Source organism: Doryrhamphus excisus, chromosome 1 (genome assembly GCF_030265055.1).
Source record: "Doryrhamphus excisus isolate RoL2022-K1 chromosome 1, RoL_Dexc_1.0, whole genome shotgun sequence".
NCBI lineage: Eukaryota > Metazoa > Chordata > Actinopteri > Syngnathiformes > Syngnathidae > Doryrhamphus > Doryrhamphus excisus.
In genome coordinates this window covers 37,663,122-37,682,870 of record NC_080466.1, presented here as the reverse complement: position 1 = coordinate 37,682,870, position 19,749 = coordinate 37,663,122, and the positions used below count along the sequence as shown (strand labels likewise).

The window sequence follows — 19,749 nt, the reverse complement described above, 5'->3', positions numbered from 1 at the left end:
TAACCTAGCATGTTTTTGGAATGTGGGAGGAAACCGGAGTACCCGGAGAAAACCCACGCATGCACGGGGAGAACATGCAAACTCCACACAGAGATGGCCGAGAGTGGAATTGAACCCTAGTCTCCTAACGACTCGACCGCCGTGCAGCCCAATATAAATATATATAATAAATAAATATAAATAAATAAAATAAATATATATTTAAATAAAATAATAATAATAAATATATTTAAATAAAATATAAATAAATAAAAATATAAATTAAATAAATGAAAGATACAAAAATACAATTAAATACATTAATAAATAAAAAAATAAAGAAATAAAGGAAGTGAAAGTGAAAAACACTGTAGTTGGGATAGCAGTGACAATTGGGAAGTAGTAAGACTCAAGTGTGATTATTTTAATTTGAGGTATTTTAAAGAATATTTTTCTTTTTTTCCCACTCACATATTTTTATTTTTCAATCTCACTGAAACAATACCATAACATTTATGGTTTTATATCCATGTGGGGGTTTTATTCTGTGTAGACAAGGAATAATATTTGTTTTGTTGGGATGAGGTTGGAATCTGGGTGGTTAGGGGGGTCTTCCCACTCCCTTTCGAACATGTGTACGTTTATATATACATAGGTATTATTATTTGTATTGATTTTGATTGGTTTGTTGTGCTTTGGATGTTCGAAATAAAGGAGAGAAAAAAAAATCACCACTAATGAGTAACGCTTCTGATAGTCAAAGCTCTCTTTGCAATGAGGCTCAGTGCTAAATAAGCAGACTAAACATAGCACTCTGATGCCGTTAACAACTCTGAGATCCTCTGATGGGGCTTAAAATGCCACAGCGTTGCGGCGTCGCTTAATATTGACAAGGCCCGTTGATGAATTTGAATGATCAAGTTGCCAGTAATTATTGAGCTAAAGCCCACTTAGCCGAGTTACGCTGGCTGATGAAGTCTCGTTAATGGGGCCTTCATGGGAGCATCAGAACGATCAAGCCCACACTGTAATCATCAGGCTTAGTTATCGACGGGCCGCAGTGTTGGCCCGCTAAGCCCTCATGAGAACTTCAAGCGCTGTGGCACTCTGACAACATTCAGAAAGGCCATTTTTACTGGCGTGACACGCGGCCTGATGATGGCCGTTAAGGAGGTTGACTTAGTTTGTCTTTTTTTCTCCATGCGGGTTGACGTGGAAGGTTAATGGGGTTCATGTACAATGACTTGGAGCTTGATATTTCACAAAGCTTTCTAATGACATTTACTGTTGGAATACTCCAAAAAAAAAACAAAAAAAACTAATGTAACCTCTCACCGACCAAATAACATGGGGTTGCTTAAGAAGAACTTTGCAAAGTCACCAACTCCGAAAGGCCAAATCCTTTCTGCTCGGTAGCCTGTGACGGAGCCCCGCTGACCTAAAGTCATAAATAGCTAGGAACTCACCTTTACTGTTTCCATCAGGACCTCGCAGGATGGTGCACTCCTCGATGCTGCCGAACGACTCAAAGAGGCGTCGCACGTCATCTTCGGATTGTTGCTTGTTGAGCATGCCCACAAAGAGTTTTCTGTCTTCTAAAAGGTAAAGATTCATAATCATATGATTTTCCAGATTTGTGTATTATATGACTGTTTCACCCTTACGAAAATATATATTACTTTAAATATACTGTATTATATTATAATATATTATTTTTCCATTATATTTTCCAATACATTATATATTATAAATACATGGAATAATATATTTTTGTACTATAATATATTATATATTCTTGTAATATATGGCAATATATTGCAGAATATACAAATGATTGCCGCTTTCAATATATTTAAATATATTAAATCCAAATATATAATATATGACTTTATATATCCCAAATTATATGCAATTTTATATATATATATATATATATATATATATATATATATATATATATATATATATATATATATATATATATATATATATATATATATATATATATATATATATATATATATATATATATATATATATATATATATATATATATATATATATACGTAAATATAGTCCTTTTTTGGTCTTGATCGCAAGATATTTTTTATATGTATCAATATATACACATATATGATCTATGCATATATTTCAATATATTGGAAAATATAAACATAAGATCCCATATATGGAAATATATTTCCTAATACATTGCATTATATATGCCAATATACTGCAATATATTTTTTTCCATAAAGGCAGACCTGTAATTGTACAAGTCGGGTGACCAGATGTCCTAGTTTTCACAGAAAATGTCCTGTTCCTGTCCCTGTTTACATTGTTTTCCATTGAGCCATTACATTGCATGTGATGTAATCTCTGAGAGAGGCTTTTTGAACGCAGTTAATCCTCATAAAATGGGACATCATGCACGAAAGCGGTTAAAATTCCCATGTTTTTGCGACATTAGAGGCCACATTTTCCTTTAAAATTTTAAACTTAACCAGCATTTGACCTAATGTTCCTATTTATTCGTCATTTTTGTGACATTTTCTTCTTTTGGAACAAGTGGCAAGTGGATGTTAGGCCAAAGTTAGTTTCATGACCCACCCAAGTGCGGTGGTATATGTTTCACTTTTGTGTTTCACAGCAACTATGGTGCATTGAAAGTGCGGAATCCCAATGCTTGAAAAAAAAATATCGGTAAAGCAAAAAAAAAAACATAAAGATGTAAAAATTTTGGTTTTTGTTACACAATGTGTTTCACAGCAACTATGGTGCATTGAAAGTGCAAAATCCCAATGCTTGATAAAAAAATATTATCGGTAAAGCAAAAAAAAACAAAACAAAAAAGATGTAAAAATTGTGTTTTTTGTTACACAATGTGTTTCACAGCAACTATGGTGCATTGAAAGTTCGAAATCCCAATGCTTGATAAAAAAATATTATCGGTAAAGCAAAAAAAAAAAACAAAAAAGATGTAAAAATTGTGTTTTTTGTTAAACAATGGTACATGTATCCTGGACATATTACTAGTATTGGCATATATTTATAAACTATTATGGTCTTGGGTCCATCTAGTCCAGTTAAACGTACAGTCGGAGGTGATAGACCGTCGACTCCAACTGTACCGTGCCATGTTTTAAACACAAAACAAACAGCTGCAAGAGTGTCGAGTCTTTGTGCGGAGGCATTAATCCGACCAGATGTGTTTGTCCTCAGGTCAGGATGTGATTAACATTTAATTGAAATTCAAGTTACATTCCAAATTAGCCTTTCCAGGGGAATAATTTATATCGAGCAACACATTATGACTGTCAAATGTCCACGGACAGGTTTGCCAGCGCTTGTTTTTTTTTTTTTTCCTATAAACGACATGTCTAGTTGCTAAGCCAAATAAATACATCACATATGGCTAGTACATAACTAAGTTTCGTCAAATGTCAACAATACGCAATTATCCCTAATTTCTAAACACATCACATATTATTATTGAATAATTGTAGCAATTTGACAGCATTTCACAGCCAATCTCGTTATCAAGACTTACTGATTCGCTGTTAGACAAATAAAAAGTGAATATTGTGGATATATAAGCGAGTGATTGAGTCAATGAATGAGTGTTTGAGGAAAGTCACGAGGCAGACGGTGAAAGTGTGTTAGTACACAACACGAGCAGATGGCTTGTGTGTGTCAGCCAGTCTGTTCTAATGTTACATTCTAGAATCCCAGCTTTGTGGAAATGGATGTATATGTTGGGGAAATTAATGAGCCTTGGTTGCAATTGCCTCAGAGTGCGCCCTGCGAATTAACGTGCGTGTAGGTGTGTGCGTGCGTGCCGTGCCGGCGTGCTCACGGTCCGTTCCCCACAGCCTGTGCCTGACAGGGTGTCCTTGCCGAGTCAACAAGACTAATCTGAGCTCTGGCCTTGCACCGTGCAGGGGGGGGGTGGAGAAGGGGACGTGGGGGTGGAGTGTGGGGGGGTGTTTACAAGAGACGCACACATATATGCGCACACGTCTTGAAATGTCTGCCTCTCTTCTTACACTCTCTCACATATATACACACACACGTTCATTGATGGCCGAAGAAGCCGTCGGTTCCCAAGGGAAGGCACCAATAAACATTACATCTTTCTTTGGAAAAGGGCTGTTAACACACGCTCACACACATTTACACACACATATTCGGCTGGAGAGCAAATCAATATACACCAGGAAGACTTAAGAGTCTTGATGCAAAGCTCTCTCTCTCTTTTTTTCTCAAGCACACCCAGGCTGCATAGCATGACAAAAACTCTCATTTATTTCCTTCTTTGTTACCGATATCACCCAACAGTCATAAAAATAGTTTTAATCTACATAACACCATCTACTATTCTTTCAGAATGGTAATGGTAATGGTTTTATTTCATTTGAACATGCATCAGATTACAATTGAATGCATGACATAATCAGTTCCCAGTTCCACATGTCCAAAAGGAGTAGGAAGAAGCAAAGCTTATTAAATCCTACCCCTCCATCTGGTACTTTTACAATTAGTAACTGTTACATTTGTTCACTTCCTGCTTTCAGAATATGGTTTAAGACAGGGGTCTCAAACACGCGGCCCGCGGGCCAAATGTGGCCCGCAGGACACTAGTTTGAGGCCCCCGCGCAAGTTTGATATGGATGTTACATTTGTTCACTTCCTGCTTTCCATAATACAGTTTAACCCTTTATAGGGCAAGTAACCGTATATGGTAACTTAAAAAACAGGCTTTACCGATAAAAACACGCGGCCCGCGGACCAAATGTGGCCCACAGGACACTAGTTTGAGGCCCCCGCCTTGATATGAAAGTTTAACGTTAGTGCGGCCCGCGCAAGTTTGATATGGATGCTGTATGGTATCATGTACTCAGAAAAAATTATTACGTTTGATTAATGTTCATGTTAAAAGGTTAAATAACTGTTGCGCAATATGTTGTAAATAAATGTGTATAAAGTATAAATGTGACTATAGTCGTGTTTTGTCATGTCTACAGGGCTCTAATAATGCTTTGTTAATTTTAATCAGAAAAAAATAATTTGTCTACCCACCAACTATATGTGGTTTCTTAAGTTTTTATTATTTGGTGTTTTATTATTATTATTATTATATTTATTTATTACTGATTGATTTTCTTTATTCTTGATTTGTTTATTTATTTTTCATCTTATTTTGTGTAGGAAAAAAAATTAAGATATTTGAGAACATTGGAATGTTTTATCAGAGCTTTTCTTGTAGAAAATCGGAACGAAAGCCAAGTTTATTCATTTTTCTGTTTTTAATAAATAATAATAATTTTTTTTTTGGAAAACCTGATGCGGCCCAGCCTCGCCCAGACCCTAGCTCCAGTGGCCCCCAAGTAAATTGAGTTTGAGACCCCTGGTTTAAGGTTTTTTTTTCTTTCTTTAAATTTTTACATTTTTTTGTCCCGTACCGAAGTACGAGGTGATATGACCATCCAATGACATAATGTGTACCATAGTAAGTGTCAATATAGTGATATATATAGCACATCATGACTGGTTCAAGACTCTTCATCCTTGTATTTAGCAAACATCAACTGCTTGTATTGTTTCTTCGCTATCGCCATTCTACAACTCAGATGTTTTTATCAATTTGACTGCATTTATTACAAAAATCTTTACTTGTTCCTTCTGATTGAGAATGTGTTGCACTTTGTATTCATCCCTTAGAGGACATACTCTCGGATAGAGAGTAATAAACAAGACAAATAAACAAGAAAAGGATCGATGGAGGATTGAGGAGGCCGAGTACGAGCAGTCGGGGGCGGGGGGAAAGCTGGACTCAAAAACAGAAGCAAACGCGCAAGAAGCGCTTCATGCTTGGCGTTCGCCCCCTGTCCCTCCCGCTTCATCAATCAGACTTAGAGATGCAACAAAACCCAATAGAGCAGGATGTCCAACTTTTTGTTTTTTTCCAATCCATCACATGCTGTAATTCTTCATTTTTGGTCTGCTTGTTTATTGTCTATAAATAATTTCTCTGCAGTGACATCTGTCACAAGATAAATTTGATTGGTTGATGCAAAAAATTAAGACCCCTATAGATGGGTCACATGTACTATATTTGAGAGTAGTGACCTGTTCCGCCCTCCTCTAAGCTTAACAAATCACACATGTGTGTATATTTGTGTATATGTGTGTGTTTGTGCATGCATCCTTGCATATGATGAAACTCCAAGAGAGGGGCTGGAGGCCACGCTGGCCAACATTGGCGAGGACAAGCTCTGTTTACATAATGTGTTCTGAATTCTAGAGGGTCTGGCCAGGCTGCGCTGTCAGCCCGCGTTGAGGTACAGGCCATTGTGTAATGGGACAAATAATGGTGAGGCTGATATGCACAGGCAGCATGTTTGTGGGGGTCAGAATAAAAGGCAGAAAGTAAGCAAAGAAAGGCAAGGGAAGCAAGCAAGGAAATACACTACCTCCTCGACTCTCGCTGTCGGCTGGTTTCACCTGGATTGGTCTGTTCATCTGTTCAAAAAAGTCAAAGAGAGAGAGAAGAAATGAACCAGTTAGCTGTATGAACTCATGTATTGGCACATGTATTTTTTTTTCCCCATCACACCCCCAAAATAACTTTTAGAATCACTCAGCCAAATTGCTGGTAAAGTGTATTAAAAATCTCCAAAGCTGTAGCACTTATAGCCATTGGGGGAATAGTTGGTAGGGAATATGGGTTGCAAATATTATTTGATCTGAGATGAAAGGCAAGGGGAGGGTTGGAAAAAAAGGGATGAGCTGAGGGATGAAGGGATTGATAGAACGGGATGCAAGAAGGCTCGTAGAGAGGTAACTCCTGGTCAACTGAGATGTGGTGAGTAGTAGCATCGCTGTGAGGACGTATGCCAGTTTTGCGTCATCACACCTGCACGATGTAATGATACAATACCAGATCTGTATCCAGAATATAGCTTTTATGGAGATAATAAGATAATAATGTCATCTGTACTCAACTTTAATCCAATTTCCTGGAATATTTACATAGGAGTTGATCAAGGAATAACCTAATAGATTTTGATGGAGAGCCTACACTTCTTTTTTGACGTCCTTTCTTTCTCAGTAAATATTGCATCATTGTAAGTGACAAATTGAGGTCGCAATCCTTATATTATATTATTATATGCATTTATGTAGTTTATCATTCTAGTAAACCATCATTTTCAGACTATAAGTCACACTCTTTTTCGTAGTTTGGTGCTACGATTTATAGTCAGGTTCAGTTTATCCATCCATCCATTTTCCTCCGCTTATCTGGGTCCGGGTCGTGGGGGCAGCAGTCTCAGTAGGGAAGCCCAGACTCCGGTCCCCGGCCACCTCCTCCAGCTCCACCGGGAGGACACCAAGGTGTGACATTAAAGAGGTCAAATCCGGTGCCGAACATTACGGAAACATTACTGACACCTAGTGACCAGTGTAGAAGACTACATATCACAGAATCTTTGAATGCGTCTTCTGAATGCCACAGCAGGATTTACTTCTTAATATATTTTTTGTACTGATGCGATTTATACTATATACGATTTATAGTCAAGAAATATGGTAACAATATGTTTATTAATGTGCATGTAGAACCAAGAGATCCTAATATCTCATCATATAATGTCATTCTACATAAGACAACACCAAACCCTGACCCTGAAAGTTTTAAAAATTATTTTTTAAACATTATTAGAGCCCTCTTGGCATGAAATAACACCCCTATAACACCCTGGCACCTAGTGTAGAAGACTACATATCATCACAGCATCTTTGAATGTGTCTTCTGAATGCCACAGCAGGATTTACTTCTTAATATATTTTTTGTACTGATGCGACTTATACTATATACGATTTATAGTCAAGAAATATAGTAACAATATGTTTATTAATGTGCTTGTAGAACCAAGAGATCCTAATATCTCATCATATAATGGCATTCTACATAAGTCTACACCAAAACTCCACCCACTTTAGATGGGCAGAGTAGACCCTGAAAGTTTTTTAAATCCTTTTTTAAACATTATTAGAGCCCTCTCGGCATGAAATAACACCCCTATAACACTCTGACACCTAGTGTAGAAGACTACATATCATCACAGCATCTTTGAATGTGTCTTCTGAATGCCACAGCAGGATTTACTTCTTAATATATTTTTTGTACTGATGCGATTTATACTATATACGATTTAGAGTCAAGAAATATAGTTTATTAATGTGCATGTAGAACCAAGAGATCCTAATATCTCATCATATAATGAAATTTTACATAAGACTACACCAAAACTCCACCCACATTAGATGGGCAGAGTAGACCCTGAATGTTTTAAAATTTTATTAGAGCCCTCTCGGCATGAAATAACACCCCTATAACACCCTATAGTCACCTTTGCACCTATATTAACCAGTAATGGTCACCAGTCTGTTACAGGAAACACACAAGCAAACAAGCACACTTACTGTCACACTCATGGACAACGTATAGTCTACAATTAGCCTAATGTGCATGTTTTAGGACTGTGGGAGCAAAGTGGAGCACCACAGAAAACCCACCCAAGCACAGGAGAACATGCAAACTCCACACAGAGGTCCAAGCTGACATTCAAACCCCAAATCACCTCACTACACTATAAGGCAGCTCTGTATTGGATTGGATATGAATGCATAAAACAAGCCCATTGATAATATTGTAAGTTCACATAACAGCGTCAAAGGGATTATGAGTTTTCAAACTCAAAAAAATGACCCCCCCCACACACACATAGACACACAAAGCCTGTCCCCCCAGTGAGACCTTTCCACAGCGTCGGCCCTCCTGTCATTTTACTCCTGCCTGTCAAACATTCCCTCCTCGCCTCAGCACCCAGCTAAACGTTCGCCTCCAATCAATTTTTAATAATGCCAATCGCTATGCTGCCGGGAGGGATGGCGAGACGTGGGGTGAGAGGAGAGCAGAGTAAGAGGATGCAGAAAGGGAGAAAAAGGGGGCGGGGGGGATGTTGAAGTGGGAGGAGGGAGTTTAAAGGTCAAGGTTCTGTGTGATGCAGCATCAGTGTTTTGTTAAATGTCATTAAATCTTTTCTTTTGAGTTTGCTGATACACTCATCATTGTAATGGATGCTTCAGATGATTCAACAAAGCCCCGAGCCTTGGGCCGCGGAGGACACCGTGTCACGATACAAACACAATTAATGCTTAGACCTTCACCCTTTCCTTTTGTCACTCTCTGACTAATATGAAATCATATCATTCATCATAACATGCATTTCAAACAGAGTTAACCGTCCTTTTTTCCCCCCCACATCTCCTCCCTCTGTTTAACAGCCAAGAGAACCCGACTAAAGTTTTTAATGCGCTGTGATGCATTATTTATCACACTGGCTGTTGATATGGAAAACGGACAAGAGGGAGTAAAGAGTACAGTATCGGAGCGAGTACCGTGAGTTAAAAAAAAGTGAGATAGTGATCATAGGAGGGTGATCGGAAACAGGAAGTAATTGTGCGAACTAATTGTATGTACAGAGAACATACTAACTTCCTTATTTCTAAAATCACAAATACTTAAACTTGCTGATATGGTTCATCTTCAAACAGCTAAAATAATGCATAAGGCTAAAAATAACCAATTACCTAAAAATGTCATCCAATACTTCTCTACAAGAGAGGAGAAATATGATCTCAGGGAAGAACTACATTTGAAACACTTATATGCTAGGACTACGTTAAAAAGCCATAGCATTTCAGTATGTGGAATCAAACTATGGAATGGATTGAGTAAGGAAATCAAACAATGCACAACGATGAGCCAATTCAAGAAACAATACAAGCAGTTGATGTTTGCTAAATACAAGGATGAAGAGTCTTGAACCAGTCATGATGTGCTATATATATCACTATATTGACACTTACTATGGTACCCATTATGTCATTGGATGGTCATATCACCTCGTACTTCGGTACAGGACAAAAAATTAAAACATTAAAAAAAAAACAAAAAAAAACCCAAAAAACAAACAAACTGTATTTCGGAAAGCAGGAAGTGAACAAATGTAATAGTTACTGATTGTAAAAGTACCAGATGGAGGGGTAGGATTTAATAAGCTTTGCTTCTTCCTACTCCTTTTGGACATGTGGAACATGAGAAAGTCACATGACTCTGTTGCCTTGCTGAGACATGGGGAAACCCTGTTTTTTTTTAAGTTACCATATATGGTTACTTGCCCTATAAAGGGTTAAACTGTATTATGGAAAGCAGGAAGTGAACAAATGTAACAGTTACTGATTGTAAAAGTACCAGATGGGAGGGGTAGGATTTAATAAGCTTTGCTTCTTCCTACTCCTTTTGGACATGTGGAACTGGGAACTGATTATGTGATGCATTCAGTTGTAATCTGATGCGTGTTCAAATGAAATAAAACCATTACCAATTGTAAGCAGTGCTAAGGAAAGTAATGACGAAGACCAGAAAGAGGAGAGACATTGGGTGGAATGAAAAGAGAGGACAATGGGGGAGATGAGGACATAGATCAGCGTGTGGGACAAGGTCAACGTGGAGGTCCAGAGGGTGGAGGGGGGGCCATAAGCCTGCATACATATGAGTGCTTTTACCGTGACCCATACCAATGGTCTGGCCTCAATATGACCCAATTGTGTTCCACTTGCACTGGTTTTAAATACAAGTACAGTTCCCCCACACAACACGCGGTACTAAAAGGCGTCAAGCTAGACTTTCCTCTGTCTTTGTATTCAAAATCTTGAATCTAGTGACTCCCAAGAATGAATGATCATTGAATGGCTTTATTTGATTATTACAACGCTTCCGCTCTTTGCTCATAAAGTTTTACATACAGTTGAAAACAATGTTAAGTGGTTAAAGCTATTATTTTCTTTTTGCCACTGAATGCTGAGTGGTTGTTTCATGGCCTGGCTACCATTATCTCAGCACCATAAACTGCTTCAAGGTCAGTTTTATCATCCTGCCCATAATACAGGGAGAGTTAGCACCAGCCCACTGGACAACTGATCCCAAAACAGTTGTTAAACGTGGACGCTGACTAGGTCTGATCGTTCCCGCAGGATGACTGCAATGGTGTTAGCTGAAGCCAGATGGCGCCATTGAGCAGCATAAGCAAATCCTAAAACCAGGGGTGAGAACAGATGCACACTTCCATGCACAAACATATGAACACATGCAAAAGAGGCTTACATGAGTACATATGCGTGCTTATATACATAAGCCAAAAGTGGAAAATCACAAATGGGCTCATGCATCCGAGCATGCAAACATACAATATGTAAATATTTCTATACGCGCAAGAAAAAAATTGGCAGCATTCCTTATGTCTCACATGTTCTCTCCTCTTCCCTTATGCATGTGTTACAACCTTCTCATTCACGCACACGCCTAGCAAGCCGCACACATGCACGCTGAGCTCCATTGTTGCTGAAAGTCCAGCTCAGCAGCCTCGTGTTGGAGCGGCCTTGGAGCTTCGCTTGATCGACAGCTCAAAAAAGGAACTGCGGCTTCCCGAACGCATGCACGCACACGCACACACACGCACGCGCTTCACTCCTCTGTTGATTATGTAACTCAATGACAGCGCTCTGCCTCAGTGCTGCCATAGATTCCCTGCTAACTAGAAGCTGAGGGAATACATGGTGTGCATGCGGTCTCTGCACTGTATCAAACTGGTGAGTCATTCTTCTGGATCAGTCTAGTACAGGGGTCAGCAACCCGCGGCTCCAGAGCCGCATGTGGCTCTTCAGCGTCTTTGTTGTGGCTCCCTTTGCAATGCTTGAATATTTTTTAACACCTGAATGGGGAAAATGCATGTCTTTTGTAATGAGTTTTAAAAAAATCCAACTTTGTCTGAGACCATGAATGCATCCTGAGTGAGTTCTGACTGCTATTCAGTTCAGTACATGAAGGAAAATAAGTAATACTTATTTGACAATTCTAATAAATAAATTGGAAATCATTTAAAAACAGCGGCATGGGAACTCTTTTGCGCCAGAGTAAACAAATCAGGTAAGTTTACAGTAGTTTACACATACATTTATGTATGTAAGTTTATCTCCAATACTAGCAAGAGTACTCCAACTCGTCTTTTCTTATCTGAACTACTTTGATACCCCCAAATTCCCTCCAATGTTGTTTTAAACATACTATATGCTTTGCGGCTCCAGGCTATTTTTCTTCAGTGGGCATTGGGTAAAATGGCTCTTTTCATAGTAAAGGTTGCCGACCCCTGGTCTAGTAGGACCAGCAAGGCCCAGATGATTAGCTCTAAACAATGTGGGATTATTAGAATATGGGGTCTGCCTTGAAATGGGGGAACAATTACTGGAAGTCCTTCATCTGCAGAGTTTTGCTGCAGTATCGAATTTAGTGAGCGCAAACTGCAATTAGCTTTGAGAGTAACTTTAAAAAAAAAAATCAAATATGCTGTAGTTTTAGCGCACAAGCCTCACAGCTAGGAGACCCGCGTTCAATTCCACCCTCGTGTGGAGTTTGCATGTTCTCGCCGTGCATGCGTGGGTTTTCGTCCCACATTGCAAAAACATGCTAGGTTAATTGGCGACTCCAAATTGTCCATAGGTATGAATGTGAGTGTGAATGGTTGTTTGTCTATATGTGCCCTGTGATTGGCTGGCCAAAAGTCCAGGGTGGACACCGCCTCTCGCCTGAAGACAGCTGGGATCGGCTCCAGCAACCCCTGCGACTCTTGTGAGGATAAACGGTAGAAAATTAATGAATGAATGAATTCTGTAGCTTTAGCTCGCAGGCCTCACAGCTAGTAGACCCGCGTTCAATTCCACCCTCGACCATCTCTGTGTGGAGTTTGCATGTTCTACCCGTGCATGTGTGGGTTTTTCCGGGTAATCCGGTTTCCTCCCACATTCCAAAAACATGCTAGGTTAATTGGCGACTCCAAATTGTCCATAGGTATGAATGTGAGTGTGAATGGTTGTTTGTCTATATGTGCCCTGTGATTGGCTGGCGACCAATCCAGAGTGTACCCCGCCTCTTCTCTGAAGACAGTGTAGGCTCCAGCACCCCCAGCGACCCCCATGAGGATAAGCGGTAATATAGTTTTGTGCTTTGCATCCACCCACTAACGCAGTCATACACATCATGCAAGAACACCGAGTGCTGAAAAATACCGAAAGTAAGCTTTTTGCAACTCAGGACAGGAGGTGGGATTTTCTCATTTTCACTCGTGTCTAGCAGATGTGTTTTTGAAAGAGAGAGAGAGAAAGAAAGAGAGAATGAGAGAGAGAGAGTGGAGCAGCAGTGCAGGCCAGGTCATTTCATTATCACAGTGAGAAAGCACTCCATGGAAGTCTCCAGGGGAAGCAAGCAAGACTGCCTTCATAATATTCCTTCTCTGCTATTGTCACAACTTACTCTGTTTTACATGCTGCAGCTGACTGCTGCTGCTCTCTGTTCTTACATATATATATACTGTATGCTGTCTATTGACCGAATTCTAAGTGGATTATATGTGATAGTATGAATATTGAAGTTGGGGCCTCCAGGTGTTGCGGTTCTCTGCAGGAGTTCCATCACTGGCTCAGATCTATCAACTGACCTGTCATCATACATATACTCATGGAAATCTGTAGGTAGAAATATGAAAATAAATGACAATGGATTCACGAAAATTCATCATTCGGGATTTACGGCCTTATAAATTCATAGATTTTTGGATTTCCATAGATTTCAATCCCACAAATTTTGCCATATATTAATTCATTAATTTTCTACTGCTTATCCTCACGAGGATTGCGGGGGGTGCTGGAGCCTATCCCAGCTGTCTTCTGGTGGCCAGCCAATCACAGGGCACATATAGACAAACAACCATTCACACTCACATTCATACCTATGGACAATTTGGAGTCGGCAATTAACCTAGCATGTTTTTGGAATGTGTGAGGAAAACGGAGTACCCGGAGAAAACCCACGCATGCACGGGGAAAACATGCAAACTCCACACAGAGAAGGTCAAGGGTGGAATCGAACTTGGGTCTCCTAGCTGTGATGCCTGCGCACTAACTGCTCGGTCGCCGTGAAGCCTCTGTTTAATTTAATTATACTTAAATAAATCATCCATTCATTTTCTATGCCGCTTTTCCTCACTAGGGGGGGTATGCTGGAGCCTATCCCAGCTGTCTTCAGACGGGAGGCAGGGTACACCCTGGACTGGTCGCCAGCCAATCACAGGGCACATATTGATAAACATATAATTTGAATACTACATTCACAATTTCAATGCATTTTCTTTTCGTATTTTAGTTAATATAGTAATTTTTATGCTTGAAAATTGTACAATTTGAATGAATATTAATATTTTTGTTGTTCATAGGCTGTATTCAACCATGAAGCAGCATGATTTATTAATGAATATACATGTTCATTCATAACAGACGAGAATGAAATCTCGTGAATGAGACAAGAGGAGAATGATGTGTATTGTGTCTCTAACTGTTCCGCTGTACCATAGTGTTTTTGTATCCTTGTTAAAACATTGTTCCTGTTGTGGTATTTTCCCATATATTACTATGTATTCTTCCTCCTCCTGTCTTTTTCGGGTGCGACCACAGGTACCTTTGACATGTTCATTTTCTACCATGTTTTGAAAAACTGAGATAGAGAGGCCAAGCTTTCAACCAAATTCATGCATGTGGTCGTATTGAGTGCGTGTGTACGGGGGGTGGGGGTGTATAAAATACCGACATAAAATACCTCAGCACTGCAAAAAAAACGTCATTTTGCAGAGTATCATTTGACCGCCAACATGAGTCCATGCTCGCTGCAAGCATTCAAGCCACAGATATATTTTAGAGCATCTGTTGCAAAAGGGCGCTCACCCCCCCGCCCACCAGCAGAACCTCTGCAGACCGCAGCGAGAGAGAGAACAGCCTTAATGTGACTAATGGAACTGGAATCAGCTAGCGCAAGACTGCAAGTTATTTTTACCGCACACAAGATGTGTTCATCTGTCAGTCAAATGGCTTTCACTTCACCTCTCAAAGTGTTTGAGCTATGTTGAGTCTCTACCGTTTGTGACATGTTTGCCATCAGTGAAGTCACTCGGATTAATGGCGACATTGGTAGTGTAGTTGTTCACATAACTGCCGTGATACTGACTGCTAGTCTGTCCAGTTATCGGTTTAGGCTCATGCATATATGGTTTAATTCTTTTAACAATTTGAATGTGAAGAATGAACCCAGCAAACGGGTCTGCAGTGCATATAGCATGTAGAATCAGTGTAACATATAATACTAGTATGCAGTGTGTACTACTTTTTTCTACACATTAAACTAGGTCAGAGTGGCTATTTCAGAGTGTGTGCTCTTCTAACCTCAACTGAACTTTACTTACAGTATGCCCTCAGGTATTTCCTTCCACTGCTGCAATATTGTATTTCAAGCTCGAGAATTGCGAATTTCTCTTGGAGATGAATAAAGTATATACAGTATCAAAAAAAAGTAGGACCATCCATCCCTGCAACGTAATACTGTCCTAAACAGAATTAGCAGAATACAGTCAGTATTGTGTTTAATGTTAAAATATATATATTTTTTCACGTTTTGGTTTCTATCTTTGAAGGTGAACCTCTGAGAGGTGACCATTAAACACACCCTCACCACAAATGAAAAGACCCACCACACTCTGCTGAATGACAGTTTCCGCAATCAGTAGCAAGTGATCTGACAATAACGAAGCAGTGAAGCCGCATACAAATGTAATTGACAGAGATTTCAATCGTGCTAACAGGCAGTCTACTCCTGATTCCCAACTTAAACACTACAACATAAACAACAAGATTAATTTAACACAAAGCATAAGACATTAGGAATATACTTGAATGGCATAAAGGGAAAATAAAACCCTGTGTACATTTTTATATTATTTATAATTTTAATTTATATATTTTAATTAATTAATTTATTTTATTTTATTATTGTATTATTTATTGTATTTATTGTAATTTATTTTTTAGCGGACACAATTCATAATATAAATAGAATACAAATAGCCAAACTATATCAAAAGCACGCTCACTCACACGCAACTACATTCATATGCGTTATAAAGATTGTTATTTAATGACTGCGATTGCTCCTCTTGCAAGCAATTAATAATAGCCTTTGCCTTTCACAGTAAAAATAATAAACATAACTGGAAATAAGACTAGAAATATTCCACAAAGTTGAATACATTGGAGTAAAACTGCAGTGGAGAAGAAGTAATGGGACAAGAAAACTAGTGGTGGGCAAAACCGTTCATTACGGTTCATTCAGTAAAAGACTCGTTCATTTCGGTCAATTGGTTATAAGCTTGTGATCTCCCCCTGTGTATAGACCCGGTCAGCCGTGTCGAGTCAGTCCGTTCACTCATGTTCACGTTCGTTTTGAATGAACGAGGTCACCGATCAATCTCTCTTGTCTCGGTTTTTCAGTCAGCTAACCCCACCCACCCACAGAGCGAGGCGTGATGATTGGATAAGACAGGCAAGAACGTAGATAGTCCCGTCCTTGCAAAAAGAATGGTGAACTGACTCTCCAGCCATTTAAAAAGAAAAAGCATTTGCAACTGAACGAACTAAACGGGTATTTTAGGGGCGGTGAAGAAAAAGAACTAGTTCTTTTGACCCGTTCGGTTATGACTGACACATCACTAAAGCAAACAGGCTGTGGATTAAATGCACAAGGATGGGAGGGGGGGGGGGGTCCAGCACGGTACGAATTGGCCTTGCGTGATTACACACTTGATGGGTTCTTACTCGTCACATTAGCTCCACCCCCCCTTCCACAAAGTTCCATGGAAATCGCTTGTGTAGTTTTGTGTAATCCGCAAACAAATGAAGTAAACAATGATGAAAATGTTACCACTTGCTTGGCGGTGGTAATTACAGGAAAGCAGGAGTGGAGGAAGAAGAAAGATTTCTGACTGGACCACAAGAGAGGGTTGTTATTATTATTATTATTTTTTAGTATGTTGTGATGGTTGTATGCCGCAGTCTGCATGAGTGGCCATGATTCAGATAAATACTTTAACAAATCTAAATGAATTATAAATTGGCGCAGAAAGTACTTTTTTCCTTTTCTTCACGAAAGGAGCTTGTGGTACAACAGTATGAGAAGAATATGCATCACGATAAACGAGACGTGTGGTGAACGTCACTCATTTATTTCTGCTTTTTCATGTTCACAGTGGCTGTGAACATGGCTGACCGTGCAAAATATTGTCAAAGCTGATTTGCTGCTAAAATATTGCAAATGATGAAGAAATACTAGCACATTTTTATGGATTTCATATTTCAGTGTGCGGTATGTATGTGGTGAGCTTCAATTCGATTACTTTATGAAAATAATATTTTTTTTTGAAAGACTGTCAATTCGGTATGATTGTCCAATACAATTGTTCCTCACCACATACTGTACATAAATTAATAAATCATGCTGTTTTGAGGTTGAATATGTCCTAATATTAGTCAAATCACATGCATAATTAAGCAAATGTACATATTGTTTAAATTAAGCATAAAAATTACGAAATGAGAATTTATTCATTCAAAAATGCTGTGAATGAGCTGTAGTATTCTACACTGGTCACTAGGTGTCAGTAATGTTACTATAATGTGTGGTGATAGCATTAACACACACAGATTTGCTCACTCCTTCATTTTTGATACTTCTATCCCAGCTGACTTCAGGCAAATCTCCATTTTGTGCGGCCAAAATGCTAACCACTAGTCCACTGCGCGGCCGATCAATGGGATAACAGGCTTTTACTGAAAACATGACCAACTGTTGTGCCCATAACCCATGCCAAGTTGAAACTTCACTATGAATCCCCGATGTGACTTTGTGTCCTCCCCTAATTCAGCTCCCCTTGGGAACATATTTATAGCACGCACAAGTCTTATTTATGTTTTCAATGGCTTATTTATTCTTATTATGTCAACTATATTGGGCATTACGAGTGGAAAGGTGACTATAGGGGTGTTATTTCCTGTTTAGAGAGCTCTAATATTGTTAAAAAAAACATATTTAGGTCAGGTTTTCTTTGCTCTAACTATGAAAATATTGCATTTAGAAATAAAGAATTCGATTTTGTGGACATTCACTTCCCAGGGTGGCATCTGGGAACTGTAGTTTGCAGTGGTGTGGAATAGTAGTGCAGAAGACCGAAATTGAGGGCTGTTTCTGTTTCTTTGAGAGAGCTCCATAAGGTGTGCCTACATGATGGCAACTTCTGACTTCTAAGGCACGGAAGATCCAGGCGGACGCTATTTCATTCTTGTCTGTTATGAAGTAAACTTTAAAGACAGGGAAAATAACACGACAGGAACGATATGTTTTAACAAGGATACAAAAACGCTACGGTACAGCGGAACGGCGCCAGGATGGTGAAATAATTTCTTGTGTCCAAGAAAGGTTAGGTGAGAGCTTGCAAGAGACTTGCTCGTTTGGACTTCACTGTAAACGTCAGCAGCAGGTACAATCATCATTACACACACTGGCTCACTATCTGTTATGTGTTACACTTAAACCATTCCCCCTGCAACCTGTATTAACTAAGGGGAACCTTTACTTTACAATCCTATTGTAACAGACCATACCTTGCTACTTTGCTATGACATCTTTCTTGTGACCTTGTATATTAAAGTTGTAGTACTTTCAACGCTCAAAAATACACAGTGTGCTTAAACGCCTCATGAATTCTCGGTGCAGTGCTTGAAAAGAGTAAGGAAGAAGAGAAATAGAGAATAGTTCATTGTTCTGTGTGCTTTCTATGAACAAATAAACCACCCACACACATAATAAAAAAGATGAAAGGATTCTATGTCGGAGATCTGTCTGTAGTATTTTGGTTGAGGTTTACAGTTTCTAGCCACGTTATCCCGGTGTTTTTAAATTACCACACATTCCCAAAGCAATACAAATTTGTTAGGAGTCTCTCTTCATGTTCTAACCCCGAGAATGCTCTCAGAGCAAGCGTGTGAATGAAAATCGCAGCCACCGCCATTGTGGGCCTGTTTGTATATGCTGCTGCTCGCTCTGTGCTGCTGCCATCCCACATCAACGTGTCTCCACAAAGGCGGATGAAAAGGAAACACAGAGAGATCAAAAAAGGAAGCGAATCTGTCGGTCCAGTCGTCTGATCATTGCTTATTCCTTCATCAATGTTGCTTTTTTTTTTCTTATGCAGTGTAAGTCAGACTACAAGAGCAGAGAATGATTGACAGCCATACGGCTAAACCAGTGGGACTTCCTGACTTTATGTGGGACAAAATACTCTATGTATTGCAGTACATTACAGCATTAGTAGTGTAGTGGTACATGCTGCTTCATTGTTCACTGTCTGCACTGGTTCTTGCGACTTTTAGGGGACGTATATTTCCCGAAAATAATGCTTACATTCCAAAACTTCAGGTTCCTGTGTCGTTCTTTTTTCGAATTTCAGTTGTTGCTAAATTGCTGTTTACTTTTTGCGGATTATTTGTGTTGCAGAATTTTTTTAGTGCTTTATTTGACGGCGTGTTCTGCCTCCTGAATGGCCAGGGTACCACTGTCAATCAATCTCCTCCGTGCCTTCCTGTACAGTATAGTATTATAGTATTCGGTTTGCCAAATTGACATAAATGTTCCATTGCTAGCAGTGTGTCTCTGAAGCGCTGGATGTTTTATCCCCGAAAACTTCCACAATGTTGACAAAATGTTCGATACCG

The 19,749-nt window shown here is 39.2% G+C and overlaps 1 protein-coding gene across 6 annotated transcripts in view; it reads right to left on the bottom strand.

The window, feature by feature from the left end:
- The window catches only part of celf4 (CUGBP, Elav-like family member 4), a 118,400-nt gene that overhangs the window by 18,311 nt on the left and 80,340 nt on the right, over nt 1–19,749 (bottom strand). For 4 of the 6 annotated variants that reach the window (XM_058070914.1, XM_058070904.1, XM_058070930.1 and 1 more), the window contains exons 3-4: nt 6,453–6,501; nt 1,446–1,574 (exon numbers count right to left, since the gene is read on the bottom strand). In XM_058070914.1, the coding sequence (XP_057926897.1) occupies nt 1,446–1,574; nt 6,453–6,501 (178 nt within the window). The remainder of the gene's footprint in view (nt 1–1,445; nt 1,575–6,452; nt 6,502–19,749) is intronic. The other 2 variants (XM_058070921.1, XM_058070947.1) reach the window with 1 other exon arrangement.